Raw genomic sequence first — 24716 nt, forward strand, 5'->3', positions numbered from 1 at the left:
GTGGCTAAACACAACCTATGGAAGCATTGCCATACTTAGCACATACTAATAAGGCTCTACCATTTACTACACTTTCAATTAACTTAACACAGTTTAGATATGCACTAACATTTACTGTACCATGGTACAAAGCTTTACCACTCCATGACATGCCATTATACAGTACTGTACGTGCCATGAGCCATGATCAGGCGATGGCACTATCTATTGCCTTTAATACACATTATGGTTCTTGCATCTGCTGCACTATTTCTCTTTTTTGGCAAAACACTCCAACCTACTACTGAACTTGGGCATCTGCTGCCAACTACTGCACTTGCCATTTACTAAGGGCAGGCGCTGCAAATACCCAGCATAAATCAGCCAGTGTAGGGAAGCTCACCCCAGCAGCCAACCACATGAACGTGTATCCAGTATAAAGGCATCCAGAGACACTATAATGCAGGCTGTAGAAACATGTGTCCATGCCTGTACACACGCTGGTGCCAATGTCTGAAAATGTTACACACACACATATATATATATATATATATATATATATATATATATATATATATATATATATATACACATATACACACACATATAATGTCACACACACACACACACACACACACACACACACACCTGCTGATGCCTGACATTGAAACACACAGCTATAGACAGGTACATAGCTATACTGTATATCCACAGCTACAGTGGGTACAGAGATATATACACATACAGCTAGACAGGTGCAGATATACAGCTACACACACACACACACACACACACACACACACACACACACACACACACACACACAAACACACAGAGCTGTGCGGGTTATTACCGTTTGCTGCAGATCCGGGATGCCGATCCTGATGATCACCGCGTTCCCCGACGTCTCTTCCATCCGCCGGCCGGGTGGGTCTCTGTCTGAGCCAGGGGGGTCTCTGCCTCTTCTGACGGGGTCTCTATGTCTGACAGCGTGCTCTGTATCTCCGGCAGCCGGGTTGCTGCTGTAGCTGCTGATGCTGGGGTGATCTCTGGTAGTGATGGGGGAATCTCTGATCGGGGTGTCTCTGTCTCCCGGAGGGGTGTCTCTGTCTGAAAGCGGGGTGTCTCTGCCGGCAGTCGGGGAATCAGTGTGCGGGCTGGAGAGGGTTCTCTGCGCGGCTGCCGGTCCGTTTTCTCCGGCGGCGGGGTATGTGATGCGGGGCTCCTTCCCTCTGCCGGGGAGATCGCTGTCTGAGTCTGGGGAATCGCTGATGTTGGGGAGTCTGTCTCTGGCGATAGGGCTTCTCCTTCTCCGGGGGGACTGTCCCACTGTGTCCGGGGTCTCTGGGTCTCCCCCGGGAGAACGGGGGGTGCGGGGAGCCCCGAGATCCCTCGGGGGCCCCTGGGGGGGGCTGGGTGAGGGGGGTCCGGTCCGCTCCGGGAGCTCAGGAACCGGAGACACAACATGAGCAGGAGAGGGGGAGGAGCGGAGAGACTGCATCTAATAGAGAGAGGGGGAGAGAGGGGGGTGAGAGAGAACATAGACTGCATTTAACAGGGGGAGAAGAATGAGGGGTAATCGGAGAGACTGCATGTACAATATAACATAGCCCTGGGATGGGCTGCCTGGGGGAGACCTCTTATAATTAGGGAAGGTGAACGAGACAGGTGCCACAGCTGCCCAATGCCCGGGGAAGAGAGACTGCATGATATTATACAGAGAGAGGGGGTGACACAGAAGGAACACTGCGTCTAATTCTAATAGGGAAAAGGACCAAATTCTGCTTTTAACAGGAAGACAGTGAGAGGTGAGAGTATATCCAATAAGCGGCACAGGGAGGGAGGATACACCTAAAACTGGGCGAGAGAGAGAGGGCTGCAGCATGTAACACTTAGTGGGAGACAGTGGGAGAGAGAGACTGGCATGCATCCGGCACAGAAGACTGCAATATTAGGGCCGGGGTGCACAGCAGGTGCATGTATGTAATAATGATGGGGAGATACCGTAAACTCTATGTAACTGAGAAAGCAAGCCAGAGAAGAGACAGCATGCACTGTATAACATAGGAGAGACAGCATGTACTGTATAACACAGGAGAGACAAGCATGTACTGTATAACATATGGGCAAAGAGCAGAAAGCATGTACACCATGGAGAGAGAAGTCAGAACGTATAACATAGAGAGAAAGATGAGACAGCATGCATAACAGAGTGTAGGGAGACATCCTGTTTTACATATGGAGAAAGCATTTATATAAGAGTGTGTACAGCGTGGACACAGCATCTATAACATGGGATAGTGAGGAGACTGCATCTATAACATATAAAGAATGCATGTATAACATGAACAGAAAGGACACAGCATGTATAACATAGGGGAAGAGTAAAGAAAGTGTGCACAGCGTGTAGATAGTGTAGACAGCACTGTAGGGGAAGAGACATATATATAAGTGGGGTAGAAGAGACAGTATGTAGTACATGGGGTAGATGAGAGCATATATAACGGGAGAGAGAGGAGGCAGCATGTATAACATAGGGGAGAGAGGAGACAGCATATATAATATAGGGGAGAGACAAGAGACAGCATGTATAACATAGGGGAGAGAGGAGACAGCATGTATAACAGTGGAGAGAGAGGAGACAGCATGTATAACATAGGGTAGAGGGGAGACAGCATGTATAAAATTGGAGAGAGAGAGGAGACAGCATGTATAACATAGGTGAGAAAGAGAGATGAGACAGCATGTATAACATAGGGGAGAAAGAGAGAGAGGAGACAGCATGTATAACAGGGAAGAGAGAGGAGAGTATATATAACATAGGGGAGAGAGGAGACAGCATGTATAACAGTGAAGAGAGGAGACAGCAAGTATAACATAGGAGAGAGAGAGAGAGAGAGAGAGAGGAGACAGCATGTATAACATAGGGGAGAGAAGAGACAGCATGTATAACAGTGGAGAGAGAGGAGACAGCATGTATAACATAGGGTAGAGGGGAGACAGCATGTATAAAATTGGATAGAGAGGAGACAGCATGTATATCATAGGTGAGAAAGAGAGAGGAGACAGCATGTATAACATAGGGGAGAGAGGAGACAGCATGTATAACAGGGGAGAGAGGAGACAGCATGTATAACATAGGGGAGAAAGAGAGAGAGGAGACAGCATGTAGAACATAGGAGAGAGAGAGGAGACAGCATGTATAACATAGGGGAGAGAGGAGACAGCATGTATAAAATTAGATAGAGAGGAGACAGCATGTATAACAGGGGAGAGAGGAGACAGCATGTATAACATAGGGGATGGAGGAGACAGCATGTATAACGGGAGAGAGGAGACAGCATGTATAACAGGGGAGAGAGGAGACAGCATGTATAACATAGGGGAGAAAGAGAGAGAGGAGACAGCATGTAGAACATAGGAGAGAGAGAGGAGACAGCATGTATAACATAGGGGAGAGAGGAGACAGCATGTATCAAATTGGATAGAGAGGAGACAGCATGTATAACAGGGGAGAGAGGAGACAGCATGTATAACATAGGGGATAGAGGAGACAGCATGTATAACGGGAGAGAGGAGACAACATGTATAACATAGGGGAGAGATGAGACAGCATGTATAACATAGGGTAGAGAGGAGACAGCATGTATAACAGTGGATAGAGAGGAGACAGCATGTATAACATAGGGGAGAGAGGAGACAGCATGTATAACATAGGGTAGAGAGGAGACAGCATGTATAACAGTGGAGAGAGAGGAGACAGCATGTATAACATAGGGGAGAGAGGAGACAGCATGTATAACAGGGGAGAGAGGAGACAGCATGTATAACATAGGGTAGAGAGGAGGCGGCATGTATAACATAGGGGAGAGAGGAGACAGCATGTATAACATAGGGGAGAGAGGAGACAGCATGTAGAACATAGGAGAGAGAGAGGAGACAGAATGTATAACAGTGGAGAGAGAGGAGACAGCATGTATAACTGGAGGAGAGGTGACAGCATGTATAATATAGGGGAGAGAGAGGAGGCAGCATGTATAACATAGGGGAGAGAGGAGACAGCATGTATAACATAGGGGAGAGAAGAGACAGCATGTATAACAGTGGAGAGAGAGGAGACAGCATGTATAACAGTGGAGAGAGGAGACAGCATGTATAACATAGGGGAGAGAGGAGACAGCATGTATAACGGGAGAGAGGAGACAGCATGTATAACAGGGGAGAGAGGAGACAGCATGTATAACATAGGGGAGAAAGAGAGAGAGGAGACAGCATGTAGAACATAGGAGAGAGAGAGAGAGAGAGAGGAGACAGCATGTATAACATAGGGGAGAGAGGAGACAGCATGTATAAAATTGGATAGAGAGGAGACAGCATGTATAACATAGGGTAGAGGGGAGACAGCATGTATAAAATTGGAGAGAGAGGAGACAGCATGTATAACATAGGTGAGAAAGAGAGATGAGACAGCATGTATAACATAGGGGAGAAAGAGAGAGAGGAGACAGCATGTATAACAGGGAAGAGAGAGGAGAGTATATATAACATAGGGGAGAGAGGAGACAGCATGTATAACAGTGAAGAGAGGAGACAGCAAGTATAAAATAGGAGAGAGAGAGAGGAGACAGCATGTATAACATAGGGGAGAGAAGAGACAGCATGTATAACAGTGGAGAGAGAGGAGACAGCATGTATAACATAGGGTAGAGGGGAGACAGCATGTATAAAATTGGATAGAGAGGAGACAGCATGTATATCATAGGTGAGAAAGAGAGAGGAGACAGCATGTATAACATAGGGGAGAGAGGAGACAGCATGTATAACAGGGGAGAGAGGAGACAGCATGTATAACATAGGGGAGAAAGAGAGAGAGGAGACAGCATGTAGAACAGGGGAGAGAGGAGACAGCATGTATAACATAGGGGATAGAGGAGACAGCATGTATAACGGGATAGAGGAGACAGCATGTATAACGGGAGAGAGGAGACAACATGTATAACATAGGGGAGAGATGAGACAGCATGTATAACATAGGGTAGAGAGGAGACAGCATGTATAACAGTGGATAGAGAGGAGACAGCATGTATAACATAGGGGAGAGAGGAGACAGCATGTATAACATAGGGTAGAGAGGAGACAGCATGTATAACAGTGGAGAGAGAGGAGACAGCATGTATAACATAGGGGAGAGAGGAGACAGCATGTATAACAGGGGAGAGAGGAGACAGCATGTATAACATAGGGGAGAGAGGAGGCGGCATGTATAACATAGGGGAGAGAGGAGACAGCATGTATAACATAGGGGAGAGAGGAGACAGCATGTAGAACATAGGAGAGAGAGAGGAGACAGAATGTATAACAGTGCAGAGAGAGGAGGCAGCATGTATAACATAGGGGGGAGAGGGGAGACAGTATGTATAACAGTGGAGAGAGAGGAGACAGCATGTATAACTGGGGGAGAGGTGACAGCATGTATAATATAGGGGAGAGAGAGGAGGCAGCATGTATAACATAGGGGAGAGAGGAGACAGCATGTATAACATAGGGGAGAGAGGAGACAGCATGTATAACAGTGGAGAGAGAGGAGACAGCATGTATAACAGTGGAGAGAGGAGACAGCATGTATAACAGTGGAGAGAGAGGAGACAGCATGTATAACGGGAGAGAGGAGACAGCATGTATAACATAGGGGAGAGAGGAGGCGGCATGTATAACATAGGGGAGAGAGGAGACAGCATGTATAACATAGGGGAGAGAGGAGACAGCATGTAGAACATAGGAGAGAGAGAGGAGACAGCATGTATAACATAGGGGAGAGAGAGGAGGCAGCATGTATAACATAGGGGAGAGAGGAGACAGCATGTATAACAGTGGAGAGAGAGGAGACAGCATGTATAACATAGGGGAGAGAGGAGACAGCATGTATAACAGGGGAGAGAGGAGACAGCATGTATAACATAGGGGAGAGAGGAGGCGGCATGTATAACATAGGGGAGAGAGGAGACAGCATGTATAACATAGGGGAGAGAGGAGACAGCATGTAGAACATAGGAGAGAGAGAGGAGACAGCATGTATAACAGTGCAGAGAGATGAGGCAGCATGTATAACATAGGGGGGAGAGGGAAGACAGTATGTATAACAGTGGAGAGAGAGGAGACAGCATGTATAACATAGGGGAGAGAGGAGACAGCATGTATAACAGGGGAGAGAGGAGACAGCATGTATAACATAGGGGAGAGAGGAGGCGGCATGTATAACATAGGGGAGAGAGGAGACAGCATGTATAACATAGGGGAGAGAGGAGACAGCATGTAGAACATAGGAGAGAGAGAGGAGACAGCATGTATAACAGTGCAGAGAGAGGAGGCAGCATGTATAACATAGGGGGGAGAGGGGAGACAGTATGTATAACAGTGGAGAGAGAGGAGACAGCATGTATAACTGGGGGAGAGGTGACAGCATGTATAATATAGGGGAGAGAGAGGAGGCAGCATGTATAACATAGGGGAGAGAGGAGACAGCATGTATAACTGGGGGAGAGGTGACAGCATGTATAATATAGGGGAGAGAGAGGAGGCAGCATGTATAACATAGGGGAGAGAGGAGACAGCATGTATAAAATAGGGTAGACGGGAGACAGCATGTATAACTGAAGAGAGAGGAGACAGCATGTATAACATAGTGGAGAGAGAAGAGACAGTATATATAAAATAGGTGGATAGGGATATTAAACATTATAGAGAGAAAGGATGCAGCATACATAATATAAGGTTGAGAGAAGAGAGTGTATACAATATGAAGAGAGGAAAGAATGTATAACACAGAGAAGAAAGGAGACAGCATACTGTATATTACAAAGGGGAAAAAGGAGATGGGGCCCATTTACTAATGATCACATATATACAATGTGATCTACAGTAGGTGGGATATTAGCTCCCAGGATTGCATTACAATATGTGCTTCTATCGGTGGTATGCAGTAAGACGCAGGAACATGTGTGGTGACCGCACTGCTCCTCTGGCAATGTGGTAAGTAGCCCATGGGCTACTGCTATCTCAGAATGGTGGTAGCTGCGGGACCTAATGCAATGGGGGAACCTATGGGGATGCGGCTGCGAGTGGAGCAATAGAGACCACAGCAGATATCAGAGATTCCTGCTGCAGTCCCTCCGTCAAACATTTTGGAGGTACTTAATATTTACAGCTATTCCCCGGAAAACAGGTGTTTACCAATTTACCAAGTTCTAGAATGTGATGCAATCTGGAGCTTGGCCGGTAGCTGGTGCCATTTGTAGATTGTATTATCCTGTTGTAATCTATAGGCTACATATACCGTAGGATTCCTCCCCGACACTCACCACTCATGCATGCATCGTCAGCAGACTGCATGGTACCTGAATATGTAGGGAAGGGATCCCGTCACTTCTTACACACTGCAGCGACGGGCTTTTGGACTTCCTGTACTTGCAGGTGTATTTGCATATATTTCGGCAAATCTTCATTCCTTATAGCAGTGTGTCCGTGTATATATATCCTCCCTACACATCAATGCGTGAGCGCTGTGTGCCTCAGTAGCGCAGAGCATCCTTTCATGCAACCTTTTCTATTAAAATGTATCTATTTGCAAAGCGGTGCCAGTTCTGTGCATGACTGCAGCTGTATCTGCATACAAAAAGCTACATTACAGTGTTTTCCAGTAAAACACTGCAACGGAGTATCCATAAGCAAATGCAGCCACAGTGCAGAATATTTAACATAGGGGATCATAGTTACATACAGTAGTTACATAGTAGTTAAGGCTGAAAAAAGACCTGCGTCCATCTAGTTCAACCTTGGTTTATTAGCTTAACCCTTATTTTATGTATTGTATACTGATATTTTATTTTAAAGACAGATTTTTATTCTTATTTGTACTCCTGGATGTTTTCAACCAACAAATGTTTGTCCAACCTTATTTTATCGAGGAGAAAGCATGTATAACATACACATTTATCAAACAATTATTTCTGCTATGTCTCCGAAAATGCATGTTATTCGGGGGGGATAACGTACACACGGGGTGAGATATATTGCTAGCAATATATTGCTTGCAAAATATTATTGAGCAATATATTGCTCAGTGTCTCCTTTTCATCAGTGACCAGAGATGGTCGCTGATGAAAAGGAACCTCTGCTGGGGGAGCCGCAGAGGTAACTAGCTGGTCGCAGGAGCAAGCTCCTGCGACCAGCTATTACAATGGGGCAGAAAACGGGAGCGCGCACCTGGCGATTTATCACCGGGGCACACTTCCATTACTGGCAATATGGTCGCCTGCGACCATATTCCCAGCGACTAAAGCCCCTATCGCCCCAGTGTGTACACAGCTTTAGAAGGAGGAATCACTTCCGTGCCTCCCGCAGCTGCATCCCCAATAGGTTTCTAAGGGTTTGCCAGGTTTACCAGTATGGCAACAGTTCCTGATATTTTCCTTTGCAGCTGCAGTAATATTTCAATTGCGGTAGTCCTTTTGGAACCCCTGTCCCTGCATGGGCCAGGTGATGCATACTGTACACCCCATATGACTGCATTCTGCAATGCAAACCTTAGTTGCTAATATTGAGCCCAGGTTGCATTGAAAATGCGATCATTGATGAGTGGGCCCCTTAGAGAGACAGAGCAGCATGTCTAACAGAATGTGACAGAGAATACAGACAGCATGTATAAACATAGAGGGAGGGAGAGAGAAGAGAATTGAGGTAGACTGTGCTGACATGTAATATATACATGTAGGAAATGGAGAAGAGAATAAGCTGCATTTAATGTAGAAATGGCTATGGGCGTAATTAAGACCTGATCGCAGGACAAATTTGTTCTCAAAATGGGCAAAACCATGTGCACTGCAGGTGGAGAAAATGTAACGTGCAGAGTTAGATATGGGTGAGTTATTTTGTTTCTGTGCAGGGTAAATACTGACTGCTTTGTTTTTACACTGCAGTTTATATTTCTATTTAAACACACACTCCAATCTGAAGGCCCCCCCATACACTACTGTAATTTGGTCTGATTTAACCCGATTTTGGCAGACCAGGCCAATAAATCGGACCAGATTGCGTGTGTTTGACATCCCATCTAACCCGATGCGCGGTCCCATTAGTCGCCAGTCTTTTGACAGGTTATTTTTCAATTATCCTGCCCCCCCCCCCCCCCCCCCCCGCTGCTGCAGCTCCCCGAGAGTCTTACATGCGATAAATTGCACATGATTTTTGGGCACTGTCCTGCCATCCCACCCATGCATGGACTGCAGTGGTGGTGGGAGCATATGCTAGGGAACCTGCTTCTCACTCACTGCTCTGCAAAGCAAAGCAACTAACCATGGGAGAGAGGGGGACTGATGCATGTCCAGCAGCTGGGCATGCCCACACCTTGTAAGTGATTGCCCCCTTTTTTTTTTAAGTCAAAGTTTGCCCGGCTTCCCACACTGCTGCCGAACTTGAGGGGAATTACATTCCGCCCCACATGTAATACAGCAGAAACTGGGGAGACCACTTGCTTACATATTAGAGAATATGTCATGTAATGCAATAGAGAAGTACAGTAAGATGTAGGAGACTTTATGTAACACAGCAGAGACTGAGGAGATCACATGCAATACACATTACAGAAGACATCATGTAACATAATAGAGAAGGAAGGGTACTTATATGTTAGTTGGGCGCCCACTATAGTTAGTACGCTCATACCCCCACTGTCCATGTCGGCATGGAGTTGATGTTATAGTGTGACGAGCGCAGCGACGACCGAGCCCGAAGCGTGGCGAGCGCAGCCAGCCCCGTGAGGGGACGCAGAAAATTAAGCAAATAGCTAAGTGGGCGCCCAACTAACATATAAGTACCAAAGGAAGGTATAGGAGATAGATCATATGTAATAGAGCAGAGACTGAGGAGACCAAGGAGAAAATTTACTAAGATGGGAGTTCTATTTCACATTGGATCTTGCTATGGGTACCCAATCAGAATCTATTTCTTATTTATTAAGCACCTTCTAGGCGATAAAATATAGTATCTGATTGGTTGTCCATAGCAACATCCCATTTTAAATAGAACTCCCATTTTAGTAAATTTCCCCCCAAATGTGTTACACATTAGAGAAGACATCATGTCATGTAATAAAGGAGGAAGGTACAGGAGATCATATAAAATACAGCAGAGAATGAGGAGACCACATTTACTATACACTAAAGAAGATTTAATGCAATGTAATAAAGAAGGAAGCTATAGCAGACTGTATGTAATAAAGCTTGAAGACTGACAAGACCACATACATTACACATTATAGAACTTTATGCAATGCAATACAGAAATAAGATGTAGGAGAACATATGTAATACAGCAGAAAATGAGGATATCACACGCATTACACATTAGAGAAGACTTCATGTAATGTAATAGGGAAGGAAGAGACCAAGGGGCTGATTCAGGTTGGTTTGCAAAAGCATACTCCTTCTTTAATGGACAAAACCATGTGCACTGCAGGTGGGGCAGATGAAACATGTGCAGAGAGAGTTACATTTGGGTGGGGTGTGTTCACACTGAAATATAAATTGCAGTGTAAGAATAAAGGCCCACACACACTACAAGATTATCTTTCCAATCTGACTGGTTGGAATGAAAATCTGAATTTTTTTGTCTCCTATAGGGTGTGGATTGAAAGGTCTATGGTGTGCAGGTAAACAGTCAACAGCTCGACAGAAACAATGGATGGACATGCAATAGGTCAACGGGTTGAAAAGGTCAATGGGGAAAATGTGACACATGAAAAGATCGACATGAGTTTTTAAGGTTCTTCTGGTGTCAAAATTACCATGGACCCCTTTTGTTTGCCACACTTTGCCGTTCCAAATTGTAGTTGATGGGGGTAGTAAAGTATGAAAAAGTCCAAAAAATGAAAACAAGTGTGAAAAACTTATGTTGACCTTTTCATTTTTCCACCATTGTCATGTTGACCTTTTGTCAAGTCAATCTATTGCATGTCCACATTTTGCTTTTGTAGCCCTGTTGCATGGTAACCTTTTGGTATTGACCTATTGAGTGTCTACATAAATACTGTAGACCTTTTAACCGCTTCCCCTGCCGTAAAGGTCTAAGTTTTAGCTGCATTCATGCTTGAGCCCTAATTAAATCACCTATAGCAGTGGTTCCCAAACTGTGTACCTAAGCACCCTTGGGTGCTTTAAGATGTTTGAAGAGGTGGGTTGGTGTCCATGACCAATTCTTTTTATGTATGACCAATGTAACAGGCAAAACTAGTGCTAGTGGCTGCCAGTCATAACATATGTGGACAAATAAAAACTAATCCTGTCCCTCACCACATAACTGACCGTAAGGATGATTTATAAACACAAGTTCATAATTGTTTTTGAATTATTCATTAAAAAACGTTGGCCTGGGGTGCCCTGAAAAAATGTTGATGCTTTAGGGAGCTGTGTTTCAAAATGGTTTGGGAACCACTGACCTATTGTCAAATGAGTATTGCTTATACCCCTTTTACACTAGAGCCTCGACCCGGGTTATTGCCGCTCCACTCTAGGATGGAGCTTGGTGTAAAAGGGGTAAAAAAATAATAATAATCCGGCAAATGTTCAGGATTGGACACAGGCCTTCCCCAGAGTCAGGGGCCATATAAATGGGTAACCCGGGTTATCCGACCGGGGGACCCTTTTCACCAATAGGGGAGCCCATTCCTCTGGACCGCGGCATCCTGCGTCAGTCCAAAGGTTGAACAGGGTCCGCATACAGCCTCTGCTGCTGTCTGCAGTACTATGCAGACAGCAGTGGAGGCTGGGAGGAGTTTAATGGATGCCTGTGTGTGGCATCCATTCACCTCATGGATGAAGGCTGGGGCGAACGGAGGCTAGAGGCAGCCCAGCAGCTTTCCCGGTTGCTGGGCTTGCCCCCAGCATGTTGGTCAGCATCAAGGAGGTCTCGGCTGGTGGGTTTCCTAGTGCTTGAAAATGATGTCATCTCCAAGCGCCAGCTCAAGGCCCGCAATAGTTGGACTGTTAGGTGGGCTTGAGGGCCACAGTTTGGAAAAATACATGAAATACATGTAAAAGAAGAGGGGAAAAGAGAAGGGCTGCAAAGCAGACATTTAATATAAACGGACACCAAATATGATAAACATTAGAAGAGGCAGCATGTATTTTAGGGAGTTAGTAGTGAGATTGAATTCAGAAGAATATTCAGTAAAGCCCATTCAATGGAGAAAGGATGTTGAAAAGCGTAGTGACAAGTGTAGTATATACAAATGTACACAAAATAAAGATGAGTACATTCAACAGAATTGAACAAAGCTGCAAATACTACAGAAAGAATATATGAGAACATTCGAAGAGGTAATACAGGATACTACATACTACTGAAGTAGTAAGATGGAGTTAGAAGTAAGGCAGATTGTAATAATTATAATAATAAATAATATTGTAGATGGCTGCTACAATACACTGCACGCAATAATTAATGTATCTAGGGGAGACCTCAACTAACCCAGAACTGATATAGATGAGGTTACATCATAATTGCCTACTTTGGTAAACCAGTTTCAGGGAGATTATAGTTGGTAGTAGAATTTTGCACAGCGCCCCATTGAGGGGCCGTTTCATGCTCCACCCAAAGGGCGTGTCTAGTTCCATATATGGAGAGATTGTGCAAAGAGATTGTGAACGTGACACCTAGAAGCGTGAGTGTGTACTGCTACATCTGAGAGGAATATTGTAAAATGACTTACAGTATATCCAAATGTAGATGATCCCCAAAGCAGTTAGTAAGAGCTACTATACTTGGTAAAGTGCTGGGAAATGGTGCTGATGATTCAATGTAAATGTATCTGTCTCTCATTCCATTTTTCCCTAAAAAATGTAACAGTGTAATGTGGGCTAGGTGAAATGAGGGAGATTGCTAGACTAATGACGGAGAGAGGGAGATTGCTGTTATTTCATAAAGTCACCTGCAGAATGCATGAGGGTAGGCAGCTATGGGTTACATGCAATAATAGTTATCAGAAGAGACATCATGTAATGAGTTATTAGAGACTGTATGTAAACATAAGCTGGGAATATTATACCTAATGGAATAACTGCAATATTACAGAAAACAGTATTTTTTAAATAAAGAAGACATTAAATATTTAGTCAAATTCTTTTTGAGGAAAAAAAGAGATTGCATACATCAGTGTACAATTCTAGCGTGTATTAATTGGATCTCTGCATTTACTCTGTGTAAAGAAGTTAGGCCTAAATGTAAGCTGGTTTATATAAAATATTCACCAATATATATGTAAAATGTCCTATGCCTTGCCAAACCTGGAAATGCCTGACATTATTTAACATTTTATACGCAACTGTGCACAAGCTATTGTAACCAGACTATTGCAGTTTCTCCAAAGCCACAAACACAGGAAGTCTGTGGCCTAAAAGAAAACATTATTCTCCAGCAATCAATCTTTTTCTAAAATATCTTCAGATTTGTCAATCTCAGTCCTTTAAGTGGACAAAAAGAATGGTATAGAGAGCATTGATTGCTAGGGCACAGTCACTGCACATTAAAATCTGATCCACGGAAAGCGCAGGATACATCAACTGCAAATTCAATAAGAGCTACAATTTTATGACTTTTTAATAAGACATACTTTGTGCCTCCTATTAGGGCAATTACAGTATGCTTTGCTGACTTCCTCTGTAACAGTTATACTGGGATTTGGAATATATATATATATATATATATATATATATATATATATATATATATATATATATATACACACAGTATCATGTTTGCAACATTTTATGTACTAGTTACACACACACTATATATATATATATATATATATATATATATATATATATATATATATATATATATATGCAAAACCTTTGAAATCTAGTCTGCTTCTCTCTGTGTTTTTGCTTGTGTGAGAATGAGATGTAGTTTCACTCTCTGCCAGCACATGGCAGTGTTTCGGAGACTCGCGGACACTAGACACACACATATATATATATATATATATATATATATATATATATATATATATATATATATAGATATATAGATATAGATGATAAATGTATTTACTAATGTGGCAGAGTGTAAGAGGCTGCATACAAGGAAAACAAACAGCATGAGAGTAGTATTAATAGAAGTAAATGTAGTAATAGGATGCAATCAGTGGGAGAGCTGCCTCAAGAGGCAGAGGAAAACAATCCAATTGTAGTTATTGTATCAAACCCAGATTTGAGAAGAAAATGGGACAGAATAATTGACTGCTAAAATAAATGTGTGAGTTTGGAGAGCCTGCAAAACGTGTGACAAGTGGGAGCTGGAGCAGTGTACACAACAAGGATAAATATTGTATAGGTAGGAGAAGGATTATGAAAGGACAGACTCTTTTGGGTTACTATGGGATTAGGAGGAAACTGCATTGCTATTCTATTGGGAAAAGGAAGCAAGTAATTGATACATTGGTACATAAACAGAATCCAGTCTGTGTTACTACTAGGTTCTGTAAGTAGTAAGAAAGAGTAGCAGGGAAGTTAGGGTTTGGGTCAAATTGTATAAAAGGAAGACATTAGAGGCAACAGTTCATTACATAATATAACAGTAAAGAATGCAATAAAATACAGAAAACATTCAAAGCGTTTAGAGTATAACAACAAGCACAGAGAGGCATCATGCATGCCTGTAACATGAGCTTTATTAAATTATTAAAGCTCCCTCTTTGCCTCTCTCTCCTTCTATTATGCATAGTCACATGATCATGAATTAACTATAGCAGCTGTACACTCCCAATTATTGTATGATCCACAATAAAAAGTCATTTTAAGTTCTGTCCATGTATTTGTCATGGATTTTTCCTGGTAACATGATCAGAAACATAAAATGTCATTTGATAAGGCTGTCCTGTTATCAGGTAACAGTGTTACTGTAATAGATTACCCTGTGGACACTTGTAAATTCACCATGTGATTTTATTACATACCGTTATGGCAATCTATGCTCCGTCAACATAATGTGAATCTCCCTACACTGTATTATCCTCCTACAACAATGTTCATATGATTTATAGAGGCATTGGGGAGTCTGAAATCTACAAGAAAAAAAGCAATAAACTATACAGCACAATATTCTGGATACAAATGTGAGCTAGTTAATTTTAGTAAGGCAACTCAACTGTACAGCAAAAGGTTAACAGGCAGCTAAATGCAGTAAATAATACATGATTTAACACAAATCTAGTTTTCATGTACTGTAAGATGAATGTGTAATAATCCAGAGAGTCGCTAAGGAATCTGAGCATTCTGGAAGAGAGAAAAGCCTGCACATTGCTCCATGGACATTACTATAATGCTCAGAAATTGTTGATTGTACTTTTTGTGAATCTTAAATACTACTGTGCAATCACTGCTTTGCGGGGCACATTTATTAGTTATCAGACCCCAGACCCAATAGTTATGATTTCTTATTACCACCATTTGCGGCCATAAGAAATTATCACTAAATTAGCCTGCTGCGCATGCCCTCCTGCGCCACCATAGGGTTCTGTCCTGGTCCTCATTTGGGAAATTCAGCAAAAAGCATCCCCCATAGAAATGCAAGGAGACTGATTTTGCATATGAACACTCAGATCAGCAGAAGATATTAGGGGATATCTCTAGATGATAAATAGGTCCTATGTTTTTTGTGTCAGGTTTAGTCTGCCATATCTGTTTTCATTGGATGTCAATTTATTTGATGAATGCTTTTCCTTAATAGTTTTACAACTTATGGGATAAAAAGTGCCCCAGTCTAGCTCATACTGGGGGGTCAGTTACACAGTGCATACAATTTACACCATAAATGTCTTGAATTGTCTGCTCAGTTCACTTGAAGGTGCATGTCTACTTTCTGCTCTGGAGAAAATGAGTCATAGAAACATAGCATTTGACAGCAGATAAGAACCACTTGGCCCATCTAGTCTGCCCCTTTTTTTTTTTTTTTTTTTTTAAATATATTTTTATTATTAAATTCAAGTCAAATATGGTACAACGATATTTACATTGAGTAATAAATCAGTTTCAATAGACAGAGGTAGCAAAAGAGGGTTATACATTTTAAAGGTGCATGTTATGACAGTTCAACCAATGGTTATCAAATAGCATTTATGGGACATCTTGTGTTATTTTAAAAGGGAGGTTGTCCCCTTTCCAGGGTGGCCATATTATACCAAGTTGTGAGTGATACAGGTCGAGTATCCCGTATCCGAATATCCGTTATCCGAATTATTCCGAAATACGGACATTCCAGAAAGTGATAAAAAATTTTTTTTTTTGCTAAAAACTCACTGGGGACATTTGTAACAGCATCACTGGGGACATGATATGTAACTGGCACTATATATGTGCAAGACAATGATTGCTTGGCATTCAAATTCAGTGCTGAGATAGTACACAAATTTTGTTTCACGTTTTGAAACCTTGTTTTTTGAACAATTAAAATATATTTGTGTGTATTTTATGTGGTAATAAAATATATTTGTGTGTATATTATGTGTTTATACAGCATAAATGCAAGATACTTCAAAATACATCATTGAAATATTAAAATATTCCGAAATACGGAATAATCCGTTATCCAAAATTCTCCTGGTCCCGAGCATTTTGGATAAGGGATACTCAACCTGTACTATCTGTCTAATGTTGTTCTTTTCTTGGGCCGTAAGAGAATTTATGTACAATAGCCAAATGTCAAAGAATTTTTTGGCCCCTGTTTCCGTGTCTAATAGGCATTCTATCCAGTCCATCTGGTATAGGAATTTTAGTCTTGGGAGCATGAGTTGTAGTGGAATTGGGTTGGAGTGTATCCACTGAGATAGGATGGTTTTTTTGGTAGTTGCCGCAATTTTCGCCAGTAAGCACCTGGTGCCCCTGGGAAGGCATGAGGGTGTATTCGCATCATGAATATTCCATAACGCCCAAGAGGGGGTCATTTTAAAAGGTATTTTTAGTGTGTGGGTGATGTACTGCTGTACGTCCTGCCAGAAGGTTTGTACTGTGGGGCATGCCCACAAGCAGTGGTATATGTCAGCTTCTGGGGAGAGGCATTTAAAGCAATTGGTGTCATCCGATATTCCCATTAAGAAGCGGTGTTTGGGCGTGTAATAGGCCCTATGTAGGATCTTGAAATGCATCTCAGCATAGGATGATGAGGTAAGTAATTTGTTTAATGAAATTGTGGCTTTTATGATGGTTTCTATTGGTGTGTCAGGAAAGGTCTCCTTCCAGTGAGTCAGTCCTGTTTTGACCTTGGAGAGGTCTAAAGTAGGGCGGATATGGGAGTGCAATATTGAGGTGGGTATTGGTTCTCCTTTTCTGTAGACTATCATCAGGTCAAACGCTCTGTCTGTGCCTGTTTTGCATAATGTTTGTAAACTTTTTGTTATGTAACTTCGAACCTGAAAGTAGGCAAACAGGGGGAATTGTGTCTGAGGAAAGTTTTCTTTCAACTGTGCTAGGGTGAGAGGAGTGGTGTAATCTTCACCTAGAAATTGATATATCGACCTGAGTCCCTGTAGATGCCAGGAAAAGAATATAGGGTCTGGGTTTCCGTTTTGAAAATCCTGATTATGGATCAGTGGTGTGTGGAGGGATACTGTGAGTGGTAAACAGAGTCGTTTCCGTGTGATGCGCCAGGCTCTGTATGGTGAGTGGAGTAGGGGATTATCTTTGACATGTGGTGGGGCAGACAAGGGCGGTATGTACAGTAGAGCGTCTAAGGTGCATTTGTGTAGAAAAGACTGATCTAATGCTCTGTGTGTGTAGTTGTTCGTACCACTTACCCAGTCTATAGCGTAGCGTAGATTGGCAGCTAGGGCGTAATCTTGAATACAGGGCAGGTTAATACCACCCCTAGACTGGGGTTGCTGCAATTTCAGTTGGGAGATTCTAGGGCGCTTACCGGCCCATAAAAACTTAGTAAGAGCTCTATTTATGGTTATGACATCCTGGTCTCTCAGCAAAAAGGGTAGCATCTGAACCGGGTATAGCAGTCTAGGGAAGGAAACCATCTTAAAAAGACTACAACGTCCCAGATATGATAGTGGTAAGTGTCTCCATCTTTGGAAATCTGCTACCATTTGGGCGATGAAGTGAGAGTAGTTTAGGTCATATAGGTCTGATACCTTACTGGAAAAGCGTAGACCAAGATAGGTTAAGAATTCGGTGGTCCACCTGAATGGGAAAGTGATTCCCCATCCAGACCGGGCCTCTGGGTGAACGGCCAATGCCTCCGTCTTTTGATAGTTAACCAGAAAGCCTGATATGTTAAGAAATATATCTAATATCTCCAATAATTTGGGAAGGGCTTGTTTAGGATTGCTAATGTATAAGAGAAGATCATCAGCGAAGGCGGATACCTTTACCTCTGACCCCCCTATCTCCAACCCCTGCCATGTGGTGTTCTGGTAAAAGGTGCGTATTAACGGATCTAATGCCAGGTTGAATAACAGTGGGGACAAAGGGCAGCCCTGGCGTGTACCCCTGGCTAACTTAAAGGTTGGTGAGTTCAGTCCGTTAATGGTTATGCATGCTTCCGGGGAGGAGTATAGCATGTTAAAAATATTAATAAAATCTGGGCCAAAGTGCTGTATTTGTAATATCCTTAGTAAGTGAGACCAGGAGACGCGGTCAAACGCCTTGTCTGCGTCACAACTTACGATAATCGCCTCTTTGTTGTGTAGAGAATTATAACGTATTAGTGTCGCTGTTAAAGTGCGAATATTGTGGACAGAGGTTCGACCTCTCACGAAGCCAGTCTGAGCTGGGTGTAGAATCCTATGTAGGATAGGTTGTAGTCTTCCGGCTAATAATGTGGTAAAGATCTTTAAATCTTGGTTCAGTAGGGATATTGGGCGGTAAGACTGAACTAGTTGGGGATTTTTCCCTGGTTTTGGGAACACCACTATGCGTGCAGCTGTAAATTCTGGGGGAGGTGCGTTACCTTGTAACAGAGAGTTGAATAACGATATCAGGTGGGGGGTTAAGCTTTCTTTCATGAGTTGGTAATATTCGGCACTAAAGCCGTCGGGGCCTGGGGATTTACCTTTTTTTAGGGTGCTGAGCACTGCTTTTAGTTCCAGCTCCGTGATTGGGGCGACAAGAGCGTCCCTCTCTTCGGTAGTAAGGGTAGGTAGTTGGGCCTGCTGTAGGAACCGCATACCTTCTAAGGGCTTATCAGTAGGTGCTTCATATAGGTGTTTATAGTAGTTCTGAAATGTTGTTGAAATGTCGACGGGGTTCGAGGTCAGCGTTCCATTCTGCGTAGACAGCTGTAGTATGTGCAGTGGGGCAGATTGTGAGCGAACTAGATTGGCCAGGAGTCTCCCCGTTTTGTTTGAGCTTCTAAAATATTTGTTACGGGAGATGTCGTAGGAGAATTGGGCCTTTTCGGTGCATAGTGCATCATAAGCTTGTTTTGCCTCTGCATATGCCGTTTTGGATATCTCTGAGTTATTGAGGAGCATAGCGTTATATGCCTTCGACAGGCGGTTACTATGATCCGCAATAGCGAGGTTTAGTTTTTTGCGTTTCCTGGCCACGTATTCCATTACCTGTCCCCTAACCACTGGCTTTGAGGCCGCCCAAAATAAGTGTATATTCTCTATATGTTGTGCATTGTCCGATGCATATGTGGAGAAAGCATGTTTCAAATGCAGTGTGAAGTCTGTAGAGTGGGTCAGGTACGAGGGGAATCTCCAATTGTAGGATGTGGTGATTGGACTATTTAAGGTGAGTGTAAACCAAACCCAGGCGTGGTCAGATAAGTCTATTGGCCCTATCCCCGACTCCACCACTTGGTGATATAAGGAATTTGTAATCAGCCAAAGATCAATGCGTGAGGAGGTGCCATGGGGATGAGAGTAAAAGGTGTACTCTCTGGATGTGGGATGTTGGCATCTCCAGAGGTCACACAGGCCCAGATTGTCTAATAATAAAGAGACGGGGGAGGGTGTAGTTGCACCGTCCCCACCAGTCCTTCGTCCAGATCTGTCTAGCCCTGTTGACAAGACATTGTTAAAGTCACCACCCATAATTAAATCTCCCTCTTTCCAGGATAGTAGTTTAGTGTATAATGATGTGTAAAAGGGGGCATTAGGTCCATTGGGGGCATATATTGTTGCTAGAGTATACATTGATCCACATATCTCAATTTTTATAAATAGGAAGTGGCCCTCTGAGTCCAACCAAGTGTCTCGAATCGTGTAGGGCAGGTGTTTTCTGAATAGTATTAGTACTCCTCTACGTTTAGCTGTGAAAGAGGCTGCCCTGAACTCGCCTATCCAGGAATCCCTTAGTATGTTGGGATCCTTAATATCCCAATGCGTTTCCTGTAAAAAGGCTATATCTGGACGTATGCGTTTCAGATGGGTTACTACTTTGCGCCTTTTAATCGGTGAATTGAGTCCCTCTACGTTCCAGGACACGAACTTTAACGTGGTCTGTGTCCTAGTTGGTCTATTGGTCATGGTGGACATCATTAGCCAATCCCCTCACGGGGTCTGTATGCTACTGGTAATGAGTTTTTTCCGGGCCCCCAGTCTGTCCCAGCGAGCAGACTGTAAAGGGGCGATATGAACCCAGAGTGCCACTTCTCGTCACAAAACATATATCGTGTACCACGTATTGTAAACAGTAACCATCTAATTATAATAAACTTTTGAACATTTTCATGAATCAAAACAAGTGGTCGTATAGACCAATATTTAAGGTAATCAACTATGGGGTATCCCAACAGGGAAGGGGGAATATTATTTGGTAGTTGCTGGCAAGGGGGGTGTGAGCCCACATCAGTCCCTGTGACCTCGTCAGCAAGAAACACATAGTCCCCCACTACATAATTCGGGGAGGCCCCAGCATTTGGAGTAGATCTCTCGCCTCTGTAGGTGGCATGTTGGCCCCAGCCATATATAAATCTAGACCTCCCATACCAGTCCTGAAAAGCAACAACATATAACAAACCGGTGTAGAAGAACAAGAAGAAGTTGTTGTGTATTACCAGTCCCTTAGATACGAACATAGAAACGTAGGAAAAAGATGAGGCTCCAGACGGTCAACCAGTCAGTCTGCATCGTCCATGGTTGTGGGGGGCTGTTGGGGTAAGGAGTCGAGGAAGTTCTTTGCGGCTTCGGGGGTTTCCAAGTAATATGGTTTGCCATTGTATTGTACTCGTAATTTTGCTGGGTACAGGAGGGCGAAGCGGTATCCCAGCTCGTATAGACCTTTGCAGATCGGTGTGAATTCTTTTCGTTTCATGGAGACCAGATATGAAAAGTCTTGGAAAATGAGTAGCCTAGCACCTTCGTAGCGCAGGTCAGAGTATTTCCTGTAAGCGTCCATTAAGCTGACCTTGTCGGCATAGTTCAAGATGCGTAGGATGACTGGTCTGGGCCTTTCTCTGTTCTGCTGGCGGTCTGGGCCTACACGGTGTACCCTCTCGACTTGGATTGAGTCGGTTGGGGAGACACAGCCCAGGGTGCGTGGCAGCCACTCAGAGACCAGGGACATAAGGGCAGCCGGTTTAACGCTCTCTGGGACGCCTATTATCCTAACATTGTTCCTCCTGTTTCGATTTTCCAAATCTTCCAGCTTGTCATGGATGGAGGACAGTAGTTTTTCCTGTGAGGAGGCGGTGGCTTTTGTGGTAGCCAGTTCATCCTCCAGATCAGAAATTCTCTGTTCAGCTTCTGACAAACGTTGGTCATGTTGTAGTATTTGCGTCAGGGCAGAGTCAATTGACTCCTTCAGTGGAGTCAGTTTTTGGTCTAATAATGATGCCAGTATGGAGGTTAGCTCGTTGGTGGAGACAAGTTCCCCAGATGGTTGGGGCATGGATGCAGAATCCTCAATCGAGGTAGAAGATCTCGGGCCCGGAGAGTGTGGGTCAGGGGAAGATATGGGGGTGGTCTCCCTGACACGGTTTTTCCCTTGCTGTTGGGACTTAGTGCCACGTTGGGGTTTGGCCACGTACTTATCCATTCCGGGCATCCGAAGTACCTCCAGAAAGCCAGGGATTGTTATGGAAATGTTATATTTTCCAAGTCTGATGAGAATTGCGATCTGGATCAGGGCTTTGGCCGTGACCCCGGGATCCTATGAGTCCGTGACCCGCAGCAGGCTCAAGCAGCCGGGGCAAAGTTATCAAGTTGTTGGGGCAGCTAGTGCCAGTATATTGGTTATGTGGAGGGGGGTGAGGGGTCAGCAATAGTGCCTGCCGCCTCGGGGAGTCCTCTTGATTGTAGGGCTGTCGGCCTGGGGTGTGTCAGAGCAGTAATAGGGTAATTCAATGGTCTTGTAAGTGCCTGCGGCTGACTAATTGGTTGAGAGAGAGTCCGGACAGGCTAAGACGTTTAGCCAGAGGTGCTAGTAGCGAGGGGGTTGTGACTTTGTGGCAGGGCGTGGGGGGGGGGGGTAGAGGGGGTAGGGCCGTAGGCCGTTTGTTTGACAGGCCTTGGATAGTTAGGTCAATAAAGTAGTGCTTACCCGCAACCGCTAGTTGGCAGAGGTGATCACTTGTTGCATCAGGGCACTGTTCTGTGTGGAGTCTCTATGGGTGATGCAGTACTTGGGGGTTTCTGAAGGGTTGCAGGCTTGATCACTTTCACGGTTGTTTATGGTGTGGTAGCAGCAGGTGGCCCCTGCACAATGAGGCTTCAGTCTGGGCTTTGTCCCCAGGAATGCTCGGGCCCAGCAGGCCACAGGGAGCTGGTGTTTGAGGCCTGGCAGATCGAGGTAATGTTTCCACTATGCAGTGGGTCCAGGTGAGGGGGTTGATGGGTGTCCCCTGACACCCTGTTTGCATATATCCCCTTTGTTATATTGCTGCCTCCGGAGGGGTGTCTGCAGTGCAGGCCGTGGCTTGGGGCCTGTGTGAGCCGGAGGTCCCTGTTCTTATCTGCACCCGCCGGGTGCTTAAGCGGCTCTGCAGGGTTGATTTGGAGGGTGAGCGGGAGGGTGTGGGGGCCGGCTGGGCACCCCAGTCATCTGGTGCTGGCTGGCGTCTGTTCCGACGCGATCGTTGCGGCGGCCGCGTCGCGGGTTCGCGGCCGGAAATCGAGGCCGCGGCTCCGGTGCCGTTACTAGGCCGCGACCTGGAGCGGCTCTCCGGCTGTCACCCCGGAGCCGCGGTTGAGCGGATGTGTAGCGGGGACGTCCAGGGACCCGCTAGGACTGCAGGGCGCTGATAATAGCCCTCTGAGCTGGCTCAAAAGATGGTATATAGAGCCAGTCAGAGAGAGCTCAGCAGGTACGCGTCTACCATGCATGGAGTCCAGGACACGCCCCGTCTGCCCCTTTTTTAAACATGGTACCTCAAACCATATTTGATCCTTATTTCTTTGTAAGGATATCAATATGCCTATCCCAGGCATGTTTTAATTGCTCAACTGTATTTGCCTCTACCACCACTGATGAGAGGCTATTCCACTTATCTACTACTCTTTCTGTGAAGTAATTCTTCCTCACATTTCCCCTGAATCTTCCTCCCTCTAGTTTCAGTGCATGTCCTCAAGTTCTATTGCTCCTCTTCCTGTGAAGAATGTCTCCCACCTGTACCTTGTTAAAGCCCTTGATATGTTGAAATTAACAATGTCAATATCATCAATGCTGACCTTTTGCTGTCAACATTGCAAATATGGAATTCTGATCAGCAACATTTTGGCTGCTTACCATTGGTATATTCACTGATTTGGAATTGTACAGTTTGAGCAAGAGATCCTGCTTCTTTCCTCGTTTATTCAGGTTGTCAGATCCCTCCATGGTGATCTTCCCATTAAAGTGAATGAAGGATTCATGATAGAGGTGCTCTATATTACTAAATAAGGCTGCCGGAGCAGGATATTCTGTTCTACAAGCATTCGGGGACCTATGGAATTGCATCTATCATTGAGTGCCAGTAATTCCACCTAAAACTATTTAAATTTTTCTTTTAGGATTTTGTGTGAAATTATTTTTAATAGTTTGTGGTAGAATAAAAGTAGGTGGCATTGCTCAGCTACTGAATCTGTGCAGTGATGCCCAAACATATTTAATAAGGGGTGTGACTACATTCTGCTTCATAACTAGGGATGTGCAAGCAGTGACACCACACAGAGCTCAGATCCCTGGGGGCTACCATCATCCCTGCTTCTGGCTACCATAGTGCAGCTCTTACAGCCATCACCATCAGTGCTGTAAGTGCCAATGCTGATTGTCCCAAACCCCCTGCATGACATCATGTGCTCAGGGTAGGGGGGAGCATAGCTGGCACAGGGCACAAAAAAGCTCTGATACTGCTTTGACCACCTCTATCTGCTGCCCAGAAGATACAGCCAAGCCATTACAGTGGGCCTTGAGGGCAGTGCAGACCAAGAAGCCTGTGGCCATGCATGCAAGAAGCAATGGTTTGTGAAACCTTTGAGAAGACATGTGCAATGTTGTTCCATTATGTGTGATTAAAGCTGGTCCACTGACTGCACCACTGATCAAAATATAGAATGAATTGGAGTATATCTTAAATATGATTAAAATTTGTAACATTACAGTACATGTACCCTTTAAAGCATCATGACTAGTCAAGGCACACCACATGTAATACATAAAATTGTTTATTGCACTTGTCCTACCTTTTGCATATTTTATTATAAATCATGTTGGTGGGAGATTAAGTGCTTAGCAGGGCTTTTGTGCACAACAGTT

The 24716-nt window shown here is 44.1% G+C and overlaps 1 protein-coding gene across 6 annotated transcripts in view; it reads right to left on the bottom strand.

Moving 5' to 3' along the window:
* Positions 1-24716, bottom strand: part of SHANK3 (SH3 and multiple ankyrin repeat domains 3) — a 284352-nt gene that overhangs the window by 204374 nt on the left and 55262 nt on the right. For all 6 annotated transcript variants that reach the window (XM_083183197.1, XM_083183195.1, XM_083183196.1 and 3 more), the window contains exon 3: positions 833-1480. In XM_083183197.1, coding sequence (XP_083039323.1) covers positions 833-1480 — 648 coding nt within the window. The remainder of the gene's footprint in view (positions 1-832; positions 1481-24716) is intronic.

The sequence above is a fragment of the Crinia signifera genome, chromosome 4, assembly GCF_055691185.1.
Source record: "Crinia signifera chromosome 4, ASM5569118v1, whole genome shotgun sequence".
Taxonomy (NCBI): Eukaryota; Metazoa; Chordata; class Amphibia; order Anura; family Myobatrachidae; genus Crinia; species Crinia signifera.